Below are 21,425 nucleotides of genomic sequence, written 5' to 3'. Positions count from 1 at the left end.
GCCAGGTACCCTAGATATACCATATTTTAAAAAATGAATCTTGATCCATGCTTTGTACAATAAAAAAAATTAATTCAAAATGAATCATAGATCTCAACATAAAACCTGGAACTATAACAATTTTAGAAGAAAATGTAGGAGAAAATCTTTGTGACTTTAAGTTAGACAAAGATTTCTTGGATATAACACAAAGATGTGATCTGTAAGAGTACAAGTTGATAAATTGGACTTCAGAATGAAAAACTTCTCTTTAAAATATACTGTTTAGGGGCACCTGGGTGGCTCAGTAGGTTAAATGTCTACCTTTGGCTCAGGTCATGATCCCAGGGTCCTGGGACGAGCTTCCCTGCTCAGTGGGGAGTCCACTTCTCCCTCTCTCTGCCTCTTCCCCTGGCTTGTGCTCCCTCTCTCTTTCTCAAATAAGTAAAATCTTAAAAAAAAAAAAAAATACTGTTTAGGGGATAAAAAGACAAGCAAAATGCTGGGAGAAAATATTTGCAAATCATATAACCAATAAAGTATTTGTATCCAAAATATGTAGAGAACTCCCCAATTCAACAGTTAAAAAATATACAACTGAAAAAAATGGGCAAAAGACTTGAACAGATAGACACTTCACCAAAGAAGTTAGATTGATTGCAAAGTACGTGAAAAGTGCCCAGCTTCATTAAGGAAATGGCAAACTAAAACCACAGTGAGGTACACTACATGCCCACCAGAATGGCTAAAATTGAAAAGATTGCATACCAAGTATTGACGAGAAAGTAGTGGAACTGGAACTCTATCTGTTTGAATCTAAAATGGTGTAGTCATTTTGAAAAAACATGAACACTTTCATGACACAGCTATTTCTGTTTCAAATAGTTGTTTTTAGACTCGAGAAATGAAGATCTATGTCCACACAAAGGCTAGTACATAAATGATCAGAGTAGGTTTGCCTATATGGCCACAAACTGGAAACACCTAGCTGTCCATCAACAGGCAAACCGATAAACACGCCGTGATATGATCTTTCTGATGGAATACTACTTAGCAGTAAAAAAGAATGAGCTGGTGCTACAGGCTCTTACATGAATGAATCTCAAAGTGATTATATGCTGAATGGAAGAAGCGAGGCAAAGGAGTTTATGTCCTCTAAGAATCTGCTAACATACACTCCTAGACAGCGTGCACTTGGGTGGAGTTACAAAGAGGATGGCATAGGGGAGGGTTGAGCAGACGCTAAACCACTGAGCTACCTAGGTGCCCCCCAGTGCTGCTCTTAAAAACAAAAAAAAAATCTGAATTTAAAGCTACTTTGCTGCTTGGTAGCTCCATTGCCTTGGTCAAATTGCTAAACCTCAGAGCTTCCATTTTCCTAGCTATGAGGTGGGGCTGGAGATATCTGGCACCTTGGGTTATTTGTGAAGATTACAAATGTAATGTGTAATATGTGCTTAAGGCCTCTAAGTGCCCAAGATGGCAAAATGTAGGGGATAATCAGGTTCACGCAATAGAGCTCATTTTCTGGGTGTGGTGAGGGGCCCTGCATTATCTGTGTGGGTCTCTAAGAAAATAGATGTAGCATCCAGGAAATAGATCCTTTCTGTCCTGTATCCAGGGTTTACCTGGAGGAACACCTTCCTTGAAGTCCAACTCACAAAAGAGTTGGGAAGTAGTTATGTAGTAATCAGGTAGTTATGGATAGTTTCTTTGGTTCAGTTTCCTAGAAAACAGAATGAATTGGAAACTTGAATTCTGAAGCCTTCACAAGTGGCCCAAGGCCCTTGAAGAGGAGGTGTGTAAGCCTGATTTTGTCATGGGATGGTGTTGGCCAAGAGCCTGACTCTTGATTGGCACCTCTGTTTCATTTCTTATGTGGCGTTACTGAACAGAGGCAGAGGGTCACCATATGGCAACAATTCGAGTTCCTGGCCTCATTAAAATGTTTTGGGTCTGATCTTCTGTCTTTTGGTTGAAATTCATAGGAAAGCTATAAGAATAGTACAAGGATCTATTTCTCCCCAGATCATTTGAGAGCTACCTATTGGAAGTTCTATCACCCCTAAATTCTTTAGGGAACATGCCCTTCTAGCAAAGACATTCTCCTAAATCATCATGAGATAACCATTCAGATCAGGACATTAATGTTTATGTCTCCCTGTCCTCTCATCCACAGAGCCCACTGGAGTTCCATTTGTCCCAGTATTGTCTCCTGTAGCAAAGGATCCATCGCTGGGACATGTGTTGCATTGTGGTTATGTACATTTCTTTAGGTGCCTTCGACTGGGAAGTACTCCTCAGCCTTTTCCTTGACTTTTGTGACCTTGACATTTTTGAAGATTATGGGTTGATTATTTAGTAGAACAGAGCTGATAGAAGTTTCATGTGAGCCACATATGTAATTAAAGTTTTCTGGTGGCCATGTTAAAAGAGGTAGAAAGAAACAGGTATAATTTATATCCCAAGTAACATCATTTCGCCATGTAATGAATATCAAAAATTATTTTTATTAAATATTTTATTTATTTATTTATTCATGAGAGACACAGAGAAAGGGAGATAGAGACACAGGCAGAGACAGAAGCAGGCTCCATTCAGGGAGCCCGACATGGGACTTGATCCTGGGACTCCAGGATCACGCCCTGGGCTGAAGGTAAGCGCTAAACTGCTGAGCCGCCTGGGCTGCCCAATATCAAAAAATATTCTTATTATCATTATTAATCAATATCAAAAATTATTAATGAGATACTTTCTGTCTTCTAATAGCACATCTTTGAAATGCAGGCTGTATTTTACACTTGGGATGTATCTAAATTTGGACCCGCCACATTGCATGTGCCAGGTTGCCATGGGCCTGGTGGCTGCTGTATTGGACAGCATGGCTGTAGGCTGTCCTTCAGTTCAGGTTTGTTTGCTGTTCCTTCTGAGTCCGTTATGGTTATGCTTTTTATTTTTGCAGAAGTAATACAAGAAGTGGTGTTCTCTGCATCCTAGCTGGTGGTATACAATTTTGGTTTAACATGGTGTCTGCCAGGTGTCTGCGCTGTAAAGTTGCTCTTTCCTGTGTGATTAAGAAGTATTTTGCAGGGAGGTTCTCTGAGACAAAGTCATCCCACTTATACGCACTAGACTTAGCATCCAGTGGGGTTTCTTCCCTAAGATCATGTATTTTTTTCATGGTTGCCAGATTGCTGTGTGGTCCTTTTCTATATTCCCAGCACTCACATTTCGTGATTAATGATGTTTATTATTATGTGTTAATTTTAGTGGGTTTTAAAATTATCTACGGCCCTAAGGACAAATTAGGTAAAATATCTCAAATTTTAGCTAAAAACAAATGAAGAGTTGGTTTGATTTCCGTAAGCAGAGTAAATAATACGGTGTTCAAGCAAAAAACCAGTTAACCGAAATGCACGTTCCAAAAATAGATTCGTGAGCACAGTGTGAGAGGAACGTTGGGGTTTGACAGGTATTTTCCATTTCTGTCAAACCTTTTACCTAGCTTCACCATGGCTCTGTTTTTCTCATGCTGAGTTACAGGGGAGGTCTGCCCCCGTCAGGACCCCTGCACCTCATTAGGTGGCGCGTTGGGTAGTGAGTCACAGCGATATAGTTGACGTTTTTGTGTTCCCTCCAGCATGTGGTCATATTTGTAAGTGCTCTTTTAAGGGAGGACTCTGTGGTCATTAGAAGCCAGCTCCCAATAAACTTGCCCCCTGTTTTTAATGATTTCATTGTGCCCGTTTCCCCTTTGGCTGTGAGGAACAGTTAATAAGCTTGCCACCATGCCAGGCTGCCTGCCCTCCCAGTTAATCAAGGGGGATTAGGGATATGATCATAACTGAAAATTGGCAGAAAATTAGCTTGAAAAGTAATGTGTACAATGTAACTTGATGAATTCCACAACAGGTGTCTGTTGCCTGCTTTGACAGGACAGTCTGGGTTCAGCAAGCTCCTTAACTACAAGGAAGTGAACGTGGCTTTCACGTCCCTGGTTCCTGAAGGCCTCTGGGTCCATATCCCCGCCCACTCTTGACCGTGTGCAGTGCAGCCCTCAGGGTGGGACGAGCCCATAGTGGCCCGCACAGATGTCCTAAGCCAGGACTTCTGTGTGCTCCACGCCCTTCTAAGTGTGCACATCATTGGTTTTGGATTGCATTTTGTCCTGGATCTCAAACACAAGGGAGGTTACGTGTGGCCACTGGAGGGCCAGGGATGAATTCTTCCACAGGATTGTCACAGGCCTCTGGCAAGAGCAGGGAAGCCCTTTTTTTTTTTTTTTTTCTTTATTCCAGATAGAGGTTCCAGTCAGAGACTTGGGGGAAGTTTTTTTAGTTTCTGAGTCTCAGCTTTCTGTTCTAGAAAGGAAATCTTACCTACTTCATGGAAAAGTCGTGAGGGTTAACCAGGGAAACTTGTATTAGGTGCCTGGTGCAGGGTGCTTCTTGGTGCGTGTTCAGTACATGCTACCTGCTGCCCCTGCCTTCCTCTGTCAGATGACTCTTGCCTTGTCATCTGACCCCGCATCCTGGGGATAAGGCGTGAGGGTAGTGACTATCAGAAGATTCATAGTGCTGATAAAGAGCATGATATAGACCATAGGGCTGAATTTCTGGCGTGGTCTCTATTTCCTAATGGAAGGAAGTCACAAGTTCCTTGTGGCGTTCCTTGTGGGCAGGCAGGAGGCCCACGTGGTGCGAGTGTAGAGGAGGGGGCGCGCACATTGGGATCATGAAGGAGTGTAGCTGAGTGTGGCTAAGGGTGATGGAGCCCCCATTGGGGGTGTGGAGAAGCGGTGCCAGGACCTGGCCCTGTTCTGGCTGTGTATGGGGGCCTGGGGTAGAGGGCTGCAGTAGGTCTCCCAGGAGACTGTGGGAAGCTGGTCCACATTCCAGGGATGAGGTGAGGGCTGTGGAGAAGTGGACAAAGTGTCCAGAGTCTCCCCTCACAGCACCATAGGCCTGTGCACACCATTCAGCCACCTTGCTAATGCCTGCCGGGAACGGGGCACTGAGCTAAGTCTTGCATGTGGACCTCAACAGAGACCACCCAAATGGGAGTAGACAGGGGCTGTTTATTCAGAGCTCGCTGTGGCGAGGGAGGTGGCCCCCTCACTTGTGTTTTGGCAGAGACTCAATGGCAGGCCGAGGAGCGAGAGAGAATGGAAGGCATCAGGTGTGCCCTGACTGCAGGCCGGAGGCTGGTTAACTAGAAGCAGGACATCCCTCGGTCAGTTGAGGGGAGCGTATTTGGCTTCCTCTGGTTGGTCCTAGTTTGGAAGCAGGAACAGAAAAACGAGGGAAGCTGTCAGTTACAGATCAAGTCCTGGTCATCTTGAGCCAGTTATTTTGGAGGTTTTTGGCTGCCTTCCTGGCCTGGATGCTAGAGGTAGGGGGCTGACTTCCTACAAGTCTGGCTTCTAGGGGGTAGGCTGGCTCCCTGGGCTGGTTAGCGTGGAGAAGAGGCTGCTTCTCTGTGCTGGCAGCTGCAGATTGTGGGTCATAGTCCTGTTCTTACATGTGGTCTGTTCCTGGTGTGTAGACCTCTTTTTCTCGCAGTTTGCTTTATCATGCTTTCTAGATGTTGCATTTTTTTTTTTTAAACAAATCAAAGGTTTGTGGCAACCTTGCATCAGGCAAGTCTGTTGGTGTCTTTGCCAATGGCATACTTCGTGTCTCTGTGTCCCATTTTGGTAATTCTTGGCAATATTTCAAACTTTTGTATTATTATATGTTATGGTGATGTGTGATCAGTGATTACAACTTGCTGAAAGCTCAGATGTTGGTTAGCATTTTTAGCAATAATGTATTTTTAAGTGAAGGTATGTGCATGGTGTTTTCAGACATAGTGCCATTGTATATTTATTAGTTAACCGTGTAGTTCAAGTGTAACTTTTATATGCACTAGGAAGCAAAAAAAAAAAAAAAAATATTTGACTTGCCTTATTGCAGTGATACTTGATTGTGGTGGTTTGGAACAAAGCCCGTGCTATCTCTGAGGTATGTCTGTAGCCAGTCTCTCAGAAGAGTGAGTGTGACACAGTCTGTTCTGAGTTTTTCACAGCCCAACCCGCAGTCTCTTATCTGGCAGGTCAGGGAACAGAGTGGCCCCATTAATCATCTTGTCTCTGTATGGCAGGGTCCCAGCCCACATCAGAATTTGCAGACTGGGCCTGTCAATGGTTTCTAGCTGATGGGCACAGTTTGTTTGCCCTACAATGTTTTAAAAATTAATTACCATATTAAAAACAAAAACCAACCAGATTTCTCATTAAAATCCAAAGATTGAGTATGTGGTTGAAGCAGAGTAGTCCTGCTGCTCTCGATGGGGCGGGTGTTCTCCATTTCACCCCCTGCATCTGCTCTTGTCCCCCTGCTCCACTCACCTTGCCTGGCCTCTATGGGCATCTGATTCTGTCAGGAGCAACAGGCTTTGTTCAGATGAAACCAGGGGAAGAGGAAGCTCACACACCAGGGATAAAAGAGCTACTGGGGTTTTAGCATGTGGGTGGCCAGTTCTCTGCAGAGCCCCTTCATCTGCTCCCTGAACTTTCCAGGGGTGGGGGAGGCAGGGTGGGGGCTGCTTCTCATCTCAATGGTAGGTGGCCCACCTGTTTTCAAAGGCTGAGATGAAGTGAAATGCACATTAATAGTATCAACAGTCAAGTTCTGCTGAAAGTGGCTTCATCTTCTGTGATGACTCACATTGTAATTCAGGATGCCCCAGCACCTTCTTGACAAGGAGGCAGCGCTGCTCTGTTGCCCACGGGAGCACTGACCAACAGAGCTCTGGCGAGGGGCCTGGCTGATGGATGGGTTCCCGGACATACAGAGACAGTAGGCACACGACCCATCACCACCCCAGCAATGGTGTTCTAGGTCTTAGGGTCCTTGGTACCCTGTGGCCAAGATGCAGGGAACTGTGCCAAGTAGTGTAAAATAAGTTTTGTCTGCTGCCATTTGAAGGAAGGTCCAAAGAGCAGGCTTTCTAACTAAAGTTCTATTAAAAAAAAAAAGGGGGAAAAAAAGGTTTCTGTGTACTTAGAAACAGCTCTCTAAGCAACAGATATAAGAACAGTCCGTTATTAAAAAGCCTGTTTCCCTTGTACGGTCAGAACTCTGAGCTCGCCTACCTTGTCTAGGAGCACTGTCATTTCTCTTTTCAGATTTAGAAACCTGAGGGTGAAGGCATCAGATTACATCGTTCTTGAGGATTGACACTTTTTTTTTTTTTTTTACCCTTAACTGGGGAAAGTCAGACAGAAAAATAGAATAATGCAGTGAAGCCCATTGCCCAGTAAAAAATGGCAGCTCCTCACTAATCTTATTTGACCTACACATCTCCCACATACCTGACCCATATTATTGTGAAGTAATTCTCAGATATTGTTGCACATCTAAGCAAAACTTTTTTTTAATGAATGCTCGAGTCCTTTTTGTCACTGTACCAAACACTAAAGGCCAGACATCGGATTTCCAGTCTGCTGTTTGTCTTTTTTTTTTTTTTTTGCTGTTTGTCATTCACTGGCCCTGGGATCTTGGGTAAGCCTTTAAGCTCTCTGACCCTTTGGGTCCTCTGTGGAAACCCCTGGACCATGCTGTATCCTAGCTCGGCTCAGTGGTTGTTGACGAGGCCCTGCTGAGACCACAAGGGAGTAGGAGCCGGGTACATGGTGAACAATTGATGCACAGACACAGAGAATTACTTATAGAATATATTTGCCACATGAAAGACTGCTCCTCCCCTCCCTGCTCTTGCGGCATTCACTAGCCAGACTTTGGAAATGGCATTGTTGTCAGTTCCCATCTTTCTCCCATATAGCTGAGTGTCCAGAGAGGCCTTTTCCCAGGCGGTTGATGTGAAGGTCACAAGCTGAGATGTGACCCCTTAAATGCCTCTCTGTGTCTCCGCCTGCCAGCCTTTCCCAGCCCGGGGGGCATGTTCTCGGCCCAGTGTGCTCCAGCACCCGTGTGTGGTCTAGCGCTGGCCCTGCCTTGTCCTTAGCGCTGCGCTCAGATGGACCACCCGGCCGGCCCCAGCAGAGGAGAGGGCGACTTGGCCCACAAGTGGTTTGGTCCCTTGGGGTCTTATTTTTTGCTGTTATTTCCTCTGCCCAAAAATAGCATTTTCTATCTATAGTACCTAGTTTGGAACAAAACTGTTGCTCAGAAGTTAGGGCAGCAGACTTCCTGAGTGCCTGCCGCCCGAGTGTGCAGTGAGCCCTAGGTTCTAGTAGCCTGATGGGAAGCAGGAACCCTGATGAGTGAGAAGAGGTTTGTTGGTTAAGCTAAAATCTAATTTTACAAGAAAGGGAAATCATATATATATATATAGAAGTGGCCAGAAAAAGCAATCTCTCAAATTGAAGCAGCCCCGCTCATCAGAGGAATGGTGTTCCCTTTTGTTTGGTGCCACCCCAGCCTATGCACTGCCCCGAGTCCCCCCTTTTTAATTGTCCCGTTGGAAGGCATTTCCCACTAAAGAAAGAGCTATCCTGTCCTCCCCAGGACCTTGGTGTTTCAGCCCCGCACATGGCAGGGTGTGTTCACAGGGAACACTTGCTCTGCTCTGTGGAGGCTCTGTGGCTTTGTGTGCCAGAGCTTGGGATGTGGTGTCACGCAGGCCTGGGCACCCCTGCTAAACTATGGGAACACTGGGTAAGTTCTCGGACCTCCCCAAGCTTCTTGTGTATAAAGATGATATTCATGACGTGCGTTCTAGAGCTCCTGTAGTGATGAAGTGAAGCAAGCTAGTGAGCAGTGCCCAGCACACACTCAGGCGAATGAATGATAGCCACACATTTGTAGGCTCCCTGTTTCTAGCTCAACCAGAGCAACTTTGCCACAACCCACAAGGAAGGCCGAGGGACACCCTGCTCCCAAGTAGAAAGGATCCAGGAGGCACCTAAAATCCATAGGCCTTGGCTTGGTTTGGACATGGTATCCCATGCCCTGGTTTGGGTGGTACCCTGCTCTCAGAAGAGACAGTGGTGGTGGGACCAGGACCATGCTCGTCACTTCTTAGAACTGGTCACCCATGGTGCTGACTGCAGGTCCATGGTATTGAAAGACCCAGCCTCTGATCCAGCTCAACTGCAAAAAAACTGGTTACTTTGATACGTAGCTGAGGCCTTTTTTTCTCAGTGGGTTTGGGATTCTGAAGGGAAGAGTGATGTTATTAATTAATTCTCTTAAGTCATCAAAATGGTGGGACTAAGACTGGACATAATTGCCTCAGAAGTGTGTGGGTCTGTCCTTTATCTCATGCACTTTGACATGACCATAAATTCACAGGATGTTGGGGCCAATAGGATCCAGGGACACTCCTTTAGCCTGGGCTGTTTGTACAGATCTGCAGACTATAGCTGCTCCATGAGGGCTTCAGGAACAGGGCAGGGAGAGGGGGCACAGCAGTGAAAATAGTGCATCAGAGGATGGGAGGTCGGGAAGCGCGCTGGTCTGGTGTACCCGTGACACTTGATGGGCCTATCAGGGATCTTGGTAGCAAGCAGGTGGCCCCAGTTCTGGCTGACTTTAAAAGAACCACGTGGGAAGGGTGTTGGGACAGGGATACACAGGACTGGTTGGCAGCTAAGGGCCAGCCTGGGGAGTGGGCAGGACCCCGAGGACACCAGGGCACAGGACGACCTTATGGCCAAAGCCATCTTCCCACCTTCCCACCTTCTGGTGGCTGAGCTGGAACCACCTCCAGCCCTCCCTTTGTCCCTTCCTAGATTGAGGGTATCTGTCTGATGGGTCTTGGACCACTCCTGGCTGACCTGAGATCTGGTCCCTTCAGCTTCCTGCCTTCTGGTTCTCTGGATATGGGTTCTTGGAATTATTCTCCTCCCCAGATCACACACATAGGGGAAAGACAATAAAAAAAAAAAAAAAAAACCCAAAAGACAAAAACAAAACTGAGATCCTGTTTGGATCTCAGCAAACATTACCAGATGACTCCGGTAGTGGGGTGGCCAGATTTGGTAATCCGACCGAGTGATTGGGAAAGGCAGTACTTGACAAGCGGTAGGAGGCCAGGCCACGGGAACCTCCCCTCAGCTGGTCTGGTCCAAGAGGCTTCCATGGGAGGGGAGACATGTCCAGGATGCCAGGGGAGTGGGAGGCTAGGGGGGTCGGAGTGAAGGGTGGCTTTAGAGAGAGGGTCAGAGAGATGGGTTTCAGACACATGAAGTTGAAGGTGAGGCAGTGGGTGGCCTTCAGAGATGAGAGGAAGGGAGAGACTCACCTGGGGTCCCCCAGAGAGGCGGGTGGGACTGGGCTGGCTACACAGCACCATGCTGTTGCCCCCCAAAACTCAAGTCAGTTGGGGGGTATTACTGAACGCAAGAGAAGTTTATTCTTAGGTAGTGATTAAGAAGGAGGTAGTATGGCACAGGGTGTGAGAAACACGCAGGGTGTCAGCAGTTGGCAGGGACGAGGACTTGCCCTTGACATAGGAAGCAGTGTGGTCGGAGAGGGTGAGGCCAGAGAACGTGAGCAGGGGAGCAGGTGGCTGGTTTCTGCAAATGAGGACTGCAGTAGGAAGTGGGTTTTTTGTTTTTGTTTTTGTTTTTGATTTTTTTTTTTTTTTTGGTAAAGTGAAAATATTCATTATTTCTGAAAAATGAGACTGGACAAAACGCCAGAGGGAGTGGGAGAGGGGAAAGTGCCGAGTGGCTATTAGCTCACCTCCATGCAGATGAGGTATCTGGAAAGTCCGATGTATTAGAGTGTTTGTGATCTGCCCACAGGGTACCTTTTTCTGAGCGACACCCAGGAGTGGCCTTTTCAATGGAAAGTGTGTATTATCACTTTCAGAGGGAGGTGGGACTTGCCATTGTGTCATGTAACTGGGTGGACGGAGCAGCTCCTGCCCACGAAGAGCCCTGTCTCCCCCCGCCCCCAAGTCAGTGAGCAGTGCCCCCAGCTTCCCAGGGTTGGGGCTTGGCGGCAGGAGAAGCCTCCTGGCCATGCTGCACGAGCCCCGGCCCACATGCTGCGTGCGCACGTCTGTGTGGAAGAGGAACAGCAAAGGCACCGCGTGCTGGGAGCTGCGGAGAACATTTCATGGAAAAAAAGTGCTATTCAAGCTGGCTTCCGTGATGAGTAGTAGGTAGAAACGGGGGTGAGGAGGAGGAAGGAGGCATTTCGGAAAGGAAGAGCCCGAGCGAAGGTGCAGGTGCGGGGGCTGGAGTCCCGCCCGGCCTCTGCCCCGGGCTCTCCGCAGCTGTCGGCGCTCTCGCTCTTCGCGCCATGTCCACGCACCGCCTACTCACTACTACTGATGTTTTATTTAAAGTGTTTTTTTTTTTTTTAAACTTAAACAAGTTTACTTAAAAAGGAAGATTGGATCCCTGCTGTGATTTGCACATTAGTACTGTTGTCATGGTCATCAGCTGTTCCGGGCCACCTCGTGTCCTCCCTTGTGTCAGGACGGTCTCCTTGTGTGGTCCACATGGCTGTGACCGTTGGTGCCACCAGTGTAACCGGTTATTGTTTTTAACCTTCAGTCTGTAGGTATACAGGAGCTTTGAAGTGTCGTCCCCTCGTCTATGTTTCCCTCTTGGCAGTGGCCTGAGCCATCAGCTTGCTGGGTCGTTCTTCCAGGCCTTTCTCCTGAAGTATTGTTTTGTTGGTTTTATCATTGCCTTTAACATTAAGGGTATCATATTGTCTGTATGCCTGCTGCTTCTCAAATTTGTTGAAAGTACTTTAATAAGTAAAAACAGTAATAAACACTTTATTTTAAAAAGTATCACAGTACACAGAGGGGGTAAATCTAAGACACAAAGCTGCTTTCTCTGTTTCCAACTCGGAAAGGCTCCCCATTGCCCCCTCCCTCTGGGCTGCAGGGCCTCCTGCCGCAGCCTCACTGGCTCCCTGATGGCTTTCTGTCCCCAGCCGGTGGTGGTCCATTCACTGCAGCCCCTGCAGCATGGGGATGCTGATCGCATACCTCTGCTGTATGGATTGGCAGCCCCAGGACAGTGGTGGGGCCTTCCTTGTGCAGCTCCAGGCAGCCTGGAGGCGGGCTAGCATACAGGTTGGAGCTCAGGTCATGGCTGTGCTGCCAGGCTCCCTGCTGCTCACTGTGCCCCAGGGGTTCATTGCAGGCAAGTCAGCTCCCTGTGCATCCGGGCCTCATCCCCACGCCAGAGGACGCTCGTGCCTGCCTCAGAGGCCTGCTGGCAGGATGGACTAATGCCTGGAAAGTGCTCAGTGCAGGGCCTCCCTGGGGGGGCGGGGGTGCTCAGTGCTCGCTGATCTCTTACCCAGGTCGTTTAGTCTTCACTGCTGCCCCCTGACCCGCCCACCACCCCTTGCCCCCGGCCCAGCACGAAGGCTGGCATGGGGGTGTTCAGTATGTGTCTGGATGGTGGAGAAAGGGAAGAAGGAATAGAGATGGATCGGGCACAGGTGAGGCTGTGAGGGGGAAGCCTGCAGAGGGGCATAGGAGGTGGCAGGGGACAGCAAGGACAGGAAGAGCTGGGTGGGCTCAGAAACCATTCCCCGGGGGTCTGATGACTCGAGGAAGGAAGCCACATGATTGGCATTCACCAAGGGGCTGGGCCTCCACCTGCTTCTGGCCTTGGTGTCATGGGCTCAGGTGGATGGAGAGACTCCGAGCACCACACTTCCTTGGTGCCCTCCACCCCCGCCCCGGCTCATTTCTCTCCAGGCACTGCCGCCGTGGAGGAGCTGGAAGACTTTATCAACAACATTAACAGCGTCCTGGAATCCTTGTATATTGAGATCAAGAAAGGAGCCACCGAAGACGACGGGAGACCCGTGTACGCGCTGGTGAGTGCCTGCTGGCGCCCTCTTGCGGCGTCTGTGTGGAGCAGAGGCGCCCCTGCCGCAGCTGCCCTGCAGGGGGACGCAGACGCAGCCCGGGCCACCAGAGCCACTGTCGGCGTCCTGTGCCATGATCAGGGCTGGGGGCTGTCACCTCCGTGTGCACGTCACTGCCCCACACCGAGCCCCTGCCCGAGACAGGGCAGCGTGCACTAGGCTTTGTTTGGTCTGTTGACAGTTCAACGCAAGCAGTCACCTCAAAAGTGTGGAATATTAGGATTAAAGGGAGGAGAGTGGTTTCTCATTTTTCATAAGGCATAGAAGCTGTGAGAAGGAAAAAAATGTGGGGCACTAGGGATTGAGAGCCAGTCAGGCCTCCTGTTGTTCCAGTGTCCCTCCTGGCCAGGGAACAAGGGGCGAAACAGGCAGGCGGAGCAGACAGGCCCCCGGCCCGGGCTAGAGCACCACTGTAGGCCCATCTGAGGAGACCAGGCTCCCCCAGCCAGCCCCACCCAGAGACAGGCGCTGGCCAGGACTCCCACACCCTTCCCCGGGAAAAGGGTTGTGGAGTCAAGTAGCTATGGGAACGCTGGATTAAATGGGTGAATCTGATTTGTTTACTGCTGGCCTTGTCAGTTACTTTTGCATGTGAGGCTCCATGAAGCATGCAGGTAAGTTCCCCAGATGTATCTGGGTTTGGAAGATACTACGCGTTCTGAAAATGTGAGATTCTGACGTGCTGACTGAGTTAGAGACTTAAGTCTTACTTAAGTAACATGTGACTGTTCACAAATCCAGCCCTGTGGCCAGCAGCACCTGCACACTAGTGCTCAGTGGCTGGTGAGAGGTGCTCTACTAGCTGACCAGCAAGGGGCCCAGCCTGACTGCCATGCTGACCTCTTTTTTAGGTGAATCTTGCAACAACTTCTGTTTCCAAAATGGCCTCAGATTTTGCAGAGAATGAGCTGGATCTGTTTAGAAAGGCTGTAAGTACAGTAGTTCCTGTTTATGGGCTGGGCTTCTTAGGGGAGATTTGCTGTCTTCCATCATTGTAAATGGAAACCAAGATCTTGGAGAGTCACCACTGCTGCCCTAGATAGCCATCTGCAGGGGGTGGGTCACTGAGCAGCTCACCACGATGGCAGGAGGGCGCCAGGGCTGCCCAGGAAGGAAGAACTTCTCTAGGTTTAAACCCGGATTGGTTGTGCACCATGCCTCTGGTTGTGCAATGCAGGTGAACAAGTCCAGATTCCCAGAAGCAGCAGCAGCAGCACCAGGGAAGTTGCTAGAAAGGCCAAATCCCAGTTCCCCCCCTCCCCTCTGCCCCACACCCCAGACTGTTGAATCCAGGTCTGCATTTTAATGAGGTGCCCCAATGGCATGTTTCCCACACTCGAGAGGCACTGCTCTGCCTCCCCAGCATCAGAACTGTTGGTTCAGCCTTGTCACTCACCTGGTGAGCACCTGGCCGTGACAGTGGTTCTCAGCCCTAGATGCATATTCTAATAACCGGAGGGTAAAAATAGTTGAGACATTGGGGCCTCATCCACACCTGGCGAATCCAGGTCTCTGATGACTCCTCCTAGAATCATTCCTTTCCAAGCCTCTGGTGACAACTGGCAGCCAAGGTTGAGAACCAGGCACTGGGATGCCAGCCGGCCCTGTGCAGGCAGGAAGTCTTATCTTCCCAGCAGCCCTGTGAGCAGTGTCGGGACCAGCCCGCTGGGCCCTCCTGGCCTGGGCTCCACACTGCCTCTGCAGCTTCCGAGCAAGCCTGCCTCCTGGTCCACCCTGGCTTTGCTGTCTTGCCCTTCCTGCCTCCAGCCTGCCCTTCACCTGTGAGGTCCTGTCCGTGTGAGTCCTACCACCTGAGTAGGAGGGTGCTGCCTTGTTATTCATTCATTCCCCAGCTTCTCTACCTTCAGGGAGGTGGGGGCAAGAGAGGATTCTTGATTTAGGGGTGTTAAGGTCATTCATTTGGCACGATATCTCAGGGTGAACACTGAGTCTAAAGGACTGACCGTGGTTATGGCTTTTGGTGCTCGTTACAAAGCTGTCTTTCTAAAGGAGCATCCCAGGGCCCAGTGCTGCCGCTCATTGCGAGCAGTTTCACAGCCTCCTGCCCCCGCCAGGATTGGTGTTCTTGCTCAAATGTTGTTTTTTGGCGGTTTGATAGATGAACGTGGTACCTGCTGTTTCTTCCAGTTGGAACTGATTATTGACTCAGAAACTGGCTTTGCATCTTCCACAAATATTTTGAACCTGGTCGATCAACTTAAAGGCAAGAAGATGAGGAAGAAGGAAGCAGAGCAGGTGCTGCAGAAGTTTGTACAGAACAAATGGCTGATCGAGGTAGTGTGGTTTCCCCAGCCCGGCACATTTAGAACAGAGAACAGTTTTTCTCTAAAACTATATCGTATCCAGTTGTCTGTTGAGCTAGGCCCTATCAGGCCTCTTGTCTGCTTTAATGCCCATTGGGACCCTATGAGAAGGACTTGGAGCCTCCCACTCGCTCGTGTCATGTGGCCAGGGCACCCTGGCCAGAAGTGCAGAGCAGGGACTGCACCCGGTTTGGCACTCTGGTCCACAGATGTGGGGCGCTGTGGGTGAGAGCATGGCTCTGGCATCGGACCCGGCCCAGTTCCTGGTCAGGGAACCTAGAGCTCCTCTTCTGTAGGAGGGGAGGAACAGTGTCACCTCCTGGTGGGAGGCGGGGGGAAGGGACGGCAGACGTCCAGTGCCCAGTGCTGGGCTCCCAAAGGAATTGCCATCCTTGTGGTGGTTATTATCAATGTTACATCAGTCAGGGCCCGGGGTCCATGGGCCTTTTGCTTCGACATGGCCCCCAGGTGCAGAGAGGACTTGGGGGCAGATGCTGGGGAGGAGCTGTGGATCTCTAAAAGGGACCAGACAGCACTCATGTTCACGTTTCTAGACCCCCCGTGGCTGCTTCTGCTGACTGGAGCAGAGCAGATGTTTCTGGGCTTTTCCCACGAAAGGTACCACCAGGAAGCCCGAGGCAGACAAGCCCTGAGCTGGCCTCTGACCTCAGCCGTGCCCCTGAGTGCCTGTGTCTGCACGCGGTGGGCTCAGGTCACCCTCTACTTCCTCGTTCGGCGGTCTTTCCCGTGGCTGGAGGCTGCAGCTCATGGTGAGGCACTTCTTCACTACCCTCCCCGGGACAGCCTGCCTCTGGTCACCGAGCGGTGGCACTGAGTACTTGCTCCCGAGGGGCGGGCCATCCCTGCAGTGTGACCAGCAGGCCTCAGGGCCTCCGGTGCTTCCCTGGCCAGAGGAAGACAGTTGCAGGGCTGAGGGCAGGGGTGGTGGGACCCACCACAGTCTTGGGTTCTCCGCTGTGCCCTGACGTCAGCCCCTCAGCTCTGGTGTTTAGCTGGGCACCTGTGGCTCCGTGGCATGGGTGGTGTCCCCCATCCAGGCCTGGGCCAGGGTGACCACAGCTCCTAACAGTGGCCGTGTCACAGGCTCTCTTCCCCTCCAGGGCAGGTTTGGCACAAGGGAGCATTCTTGGGTAGCTCAGGTTACAACCGACTGAGCTCTGCCCCAGACCAAGTGTTTTAACAACCTCTCCCTGCACCTTGCCGCCCCTGCAGACACTCCGCCAGTGCTGCTGGGGGATGGCTGGGTAGGGAGGGGATGACCCGGAGGGATAGAACTTAATTAAAATGAACTCAAACACATACAAGAAGTATTTGCTCCTCATGGGAGGATGAGAAGATAACTATTCTCCATGATCGCCCATTGGTCCACCCCCCAGAGCTCCCCACCCTGCCACTCAGCAGCCCTGAGCACCCTGCTGTGGGTGCACATCCAGGGCACAGATGTGAAGGTGTCCCGGTGGTGGGGGCTGGCAGGTGGGCATCTGGGACGGGGGGAGGCCCCTAGGTGGGCCGGCTGCAGTGAGGGTGCGGGTCCTCAGCGTGGGGGCCTCTGCTGACAGCCACACTCCACACAGCAGGGGCCATCCTGCTGCGGGGCCTGAGCTCAAAGGATAGCTGTGAGGCCTGGGAGATCTTGGGAGTCTGGCTTTTCTTTGGGGGACCAGGGCACCTCATCTGCAACAGGGCCCCATAGGACTGAGCAGGGTCATGAACTATGAGCACTGGCCAGTTCCGGGCACACAGTAGGTGTATAGCACGAGTAGAACTTGTTCACGGGGGCCTGGGCATTCACCCTGTGGTCTCAGTGCAGGGCCGAGTCCACCTGCCCTGGGAGGTTTATCACGGGATTGCCCAGTGCTGAGCCCCGCACTAGGCTTGGGGACACAAGAGCAGAACCGGGCCTGGCGCTGTCCCGGGGCCCGCGGCCTGGGGAGGAGCCAGAGATTGGGCAGGCAGCTTGCCGAAGTCGAGGTACAGGTGGAAAGGAAACACGCTCGCAGGACAGCTTTTCCCCAACTGAGGCAATGACCCTGGAGCTGAAGGCTGGAGTGCTGGCTGGGGAAGGAGAGGGAGGGGTGCGCATGAGGGCAGGGGATGTGCCCAGCTCACCCCGTGGGAGGCCGCCTCCCTCTCCCGGCTCCGCATCCTCCCTGTAGGGGAGCGAGGGCTGTCCTTGATCGGGGGCTGCTGGCACACTCGTGGTTCACGCCTGTGTGGCACAAGGGAGGTGCCGAGGCAGGGGTGTGCGGAGCCTCACCTCATTCTCTTTCAGTCTCGGCCCAGGTTTTTGTGGCTTGTGGCTCTGCCCAGGGGCCAGCGTGGACACCTGCGGGTGGGGACTGGTGAAAACCAGCGGTGTGAGGGCTGCGCCCTCTGCAGCTCCGTGGACCGTGGGCCTGCTGGGTGGGAAGGCCCTGGCTTGCCAGGGGCTCAGACGTCGCCACTTCCCGTTCTGCCCTGCAGAAGGAAGGGGAGTTCACCCTGCACAGCCGGGCCATCCTGGAGATGGAGCAGTACATCCGGGAGACGTACCCCGATGCTGTGAAGATCTGCAACATCTGCCACAGCCTCCTCATCCAGGTACCGTGCCGGCGGCGGGGCACCTTCTAGAACTCATCCTGAGCCTCTGCCTCTGGCACGGGCAGACATAGGGCGTCCCCTGGGAAGTGTCTGAGGATGACCAAGCAAATGCCCGTCCTTTCTCCCCGCGGGGCCTTGGTTCTAGTCCAGGGGCTCTCAGAGGTCTGTGTGTAGCCTGCGTCACCTTGGTAGTGGCGTGAACATCTGGGCGTGTTGACCTCTGGTGTTTGGTTCTGTGCTGCCTACTTGGCGAGGCTTTGCTGCCGCCGGGCCAGCACGGGATGTCTAGGGTTCTTCCTTCTGATTCTTTTTTTTTTTTGTTTGTTTTTTTTTGTTTTTTTGTGTTTCCTTCTGATTCTTACCTTTCCACGGTCTTCAGCTGTGCCTCGATGAGCCTCTTCGCACACGTGCTTCTGGGCACCTGGGGTTGGTTCCCTGGGCCAGATTCCTAGAAGTGGAATTACTGGAGGGGCTCACACGTTTTCTTAAAGCCTCTGACCCACGTTGCCTGGCGGCCTTCCTGAAGGCTGTAGCTGTGCACACGGCCCCTGCGAGGTCTGCGCCACTGTGCGCTGGCTGGCAGAGCTTTCAGTGTCCTCCACCTACATTCATTTCTCAGAATTCTGTAATAAAAATTCCTAAAAGCCCTTGAGCTGAGGGCTTTGGGATTATCATTATTCATTGGGGGCCTGGAAGACAAAACTGTGGAGCCTGTTGGGCATTCTCCTGGCCATTTGCTGAAGGTTTGTGACCACGGAGGTGCATCTAAGGTTCCACAGCCGTTGCCTTTCTGGTTTCAGGGTCAAAGCTGCGAGACCTGTGGGATCAGGATGCATTTACCTTGCGTGGCCAAGTATTTCCAGTCCAATTCAGAGCCACGCTGCCCCCACTGTAATGACTACTGGCCTCACGAGATACCAGGTTCGTGTCCCTGCGGTGCTCGGGGGCTGACCCCTGGCCTCTGGGGGGGGGGTGCTGGGTGGCAGGACTGAGGGGACACCTGGGGACAGGGAGCGCTCAGACGAGGGCTCCGTGCCTGCAGGTCTGTGTGAGCAGGACCCGAACCCAATAAGTGGAGGCCTTCCTGCTTGCACACTTGCAATGGCTTAGAACCCAGTAGAACTCCCATGGCATGTGAGGCTCTGGTCTAAACAAGCCCCCCCGCCTGCCTCGACAGCCATCTCAGGATGTGAGGTGACCCTCCCTTCCTGGCTGCGGTGTGGGGGTAGATCAGCAGGGAGGGACGAGCACAGAGCCCACGGCAGGCGACATGTGGCAGTGGACGCGGCTGCTGCTGTGTGCGTGCCCAGCACTGCCACTCATGGTACCTTCTGGCCTTTTCCATGTACAGAAGTCTTCGACCCCGAGAAGGAGCGGGAGGCTAGTACCTCCAAGGCCAACAGAAAGTCCTTGCGGTCCAGGCAGCACTAGCTGGCCCAGGCTTGCTGCCTTTGGGGGATGGCAGGTGAGCCCTGTTGGGAGGACTAGCATCAGCGTTCACGCTGCCCGAATCCCGTCTGCTCTGTGTTCACTCGTCAGCAGGTTCAGAATAAAAGTTACTAATGAGTCACTGCTTCCTTGGTCTGTGGTCGTGCACCGCCCTGGGAGGCTTCACGTGGTGGCCCGTCCTCTCCTGGGCTCCCTGGTAACTGAGAACCCCCTGGCTTGGGTCACTTGTCCCATCAGCGCAGGCCAGCCCAGCTGTCCCCAGGTCCCTGCAGTCTGGAGCCTCCTGTGGCCCAAGAGGCAGCTTGCCTGAGCGGGCAGGAGGCTGGCGGGCTGGGCTGGAGGGCGCTCTCCTCCTGGGGCCCTCCACCCCTGCATGGCGACGGGCTGCCTTGCCATCTGCTGTCCTAGCTGCAGCTTCCTCCCTGTCTGTCCTGCGTCAAACCAGCCACCGAATCCTGTGCCCCTGCCCCCTCCGCTAGGTCTGCTCCTGGGGCAGCCGGCCCCCCCGCTCCAGGTTCTCCCACCAACGCGACCTGCCCCTGACACGTCAGCATGGTGTGGCTCCTGCTGCCCAGGGGCCCAGGTGTAGACCCGGGATCCAGGAGGCCGGCTGTGCCCGCTGTTCCCACGTGGCATTTCCCTCAGTTCGGAAGGGCCCTCTGTTCCTGGCCTTGGAGCCCCTGCACACACTGTGCCCTCTGCTCAGGAACTTTCCCTTCTTGTTTCCCGCCATTGTCTGTGTCTGGCTGCTCTTTGGATCTTGTCCCGCTTCCAGCCCTCGGTCCCCATTTGCCCACACTTCCCTGCTCATCACACTTGCCTTCTGGTTCCTGTCTCCATCTCTTCCACCCTGATTATCCCCCCTTTCAGTCATGACCGAAAACCTAACCCAGACTGGCTAAAACAGGGAAGGACTTGGCCAGAAGGCATCCTTCCGGAGAAGCTTGACCCGGTGGGTCCCGTGATGTCACCGAGCATCCACTTTGCTGCCTCTGCTGTATTTTCATGAGCCGGCCTTGTGCGTGGGGCCTACTAGATGGTCTCCCAGAAAAATCCAGCCACTTTCTTCCTGCTAGCCATACTTCCAGGCCTCGCACACTAGTGCCCCAGCAGACACCTCATGGTCATAGCTCCACTCTGGATACTTCCGGAGGTGGGGACAGGATGGCCCAGTTGGCACTAGCAAATCAGGGCTTGCCTCTGAGCCACAGAGTTATCTCCCAAAGATAACTGGACATGCTCTTATCAGGCAGGTGGAGAATGAACTTGGCACCAAATGGACAGTGTGGCCTCCACCCATGCAGGCAGGGATGCTCTGCCCTGGTCCGTTCCACAAGCACAGTGCACAGGGGCGACTAGCATACAGGACACGGTGGACAAATGACACCTGCTGATGGGAGGCTCACCTTCCCAGCCTCAGGTGGGTCTCCTTATTGCCCAGCTTCCGGACGGTGAGACTGCTGCCAACTGGGACTTCTGGGAGCCAGCGTGGGATCCCCGGGCTGCCCTCAGGAGGCAAACAGCAGCCCACTGATAGAACCCCATGGGCGCCCCCCGACTGCATGGGGAGGTCAGTAGTGTCAGGCAGGCAACCAGAGAAGGGCTTTCTTGGCAGCCTGCAGGGATGATGGGAAGGCAGGAAACCCAGTTGAGAAAAGATGGTACCTTGGAACTGGGGGTTTGGGAGGGCCAGGGGGCGGGGGGGTTCCCCACAGCCTGCTTCCTGCCTGCCTGGCCTGGTGGTTTGGCTGTCAAGGAGGGGCAGGGTCGTACCATGCAGGTCCAGTTGAGTCCTATGACTCCACAAGCTCTGAGCACTGGCCCCTGGCCCCTCCCCACCCAAGGCTTGCATCTCCCCTGCATGGATCCCAACGTGAACTTCTGGAGGACTCCTTGACACCGCCCAACCAAACCTTCACAATTCTGAAGACCTTGTCTGGTGCCCCAGGCTTTTGGGATCAGGCCATTGTTGGCCTCCCTGCACAGCCTGTCTTCACCCCCTGCTCCCCCTGCTGACACGGTCACTCCAGGAACTGACAGGACAGGTGACACTCGTGGCTGTTCCCTTTCCAGGCTTCCCCTCCGGCCCGTCTCACAGGCTGTCTCCTTGGCTCAGCACCCTCGCTTGTCCCCCGCTCCTCCCACCCCTGGCTCAGTCCAGGCCCCCTCCAGGCCCCTTTGCTCCGGCTGCTCGGGCTCCTTCCTCTCCCCAGGGCCA

The 21,425-nt window shown here is 52.3% G+C and overlaps 1 protein-coding gene and 1 long non-coding RNA gene across 2 annotated transcripts in view; one reads left to right on the top strand and one right to left on the bottom strand.

Annotated features, from left to right (window-relative positions):
* The window catches only part of NSMCE1 (NSE1 component of SMC5/6 complex), a 32,254-nt gene extending 12,926 nt beyond the window's left edge, over window positions 1-19,328 (top strand). The window contains exons 3-8 of the mRNA XM_077907103.1: window positions 12,661-12,782; window positions 13,685-13,762; window positions 14,982-15,128; window positions 17,642-17,758; window positions 18,559-18,679; window positions 19,110-19,328. Of these exons, the coding sequence (XP_077763229.1) occupies window positions 12,661-12,782; window positions 13,685-13,762; window positions 14,982-15,128; window positions 17,642-17,758; window positions 18,559-18,679; window positions 19,110-19,189 (665 nt within the window). The 3' untranslated portion in view covers window positions 19,190-19,328. The remainder of the gene's footprint in view (window positions 1-12,660; window positions 12,783-13,684; window positions 13,763-14,981; window positions 15,129-17,641; window positions 17,759-18,558; window positions 18,680-19,109) is intronic.
* LOC144319257 (uncharacterized) lies at window positions 15,024-18,061 on the bottom strand. The gene is made up of 2 exons (XR_013385144.1): window positions 17,436-18,061; window positions 15,024-17,233 (listed from the first exon to the last, which is right to left on the bottom strand). It is a non-coding gene; the product is annotated as an uncharacterized LOC144319257 (long non-coding RNA).
* Window positions 19,329-21,425: the final 2,097 nt, after the last annotated feature.

This window comes from Canis aureus, chromosome 8, assembly GCF_053574225.1.
Source record: "Canis aureus isolate CA01 chromosome 8, VMU_Caureus_v.1.0, whole genome shotgun sequence".
In the NCBI taxonomy this organism is placed as follows: Eukaryota; Metazoa; Chordata; class Mammalia; order Carnivora; family Canidae; genus Canis; species Canis aureus.
This window is presented reverse-complemented; position numbering and strand designations above follow the sequence as displayed.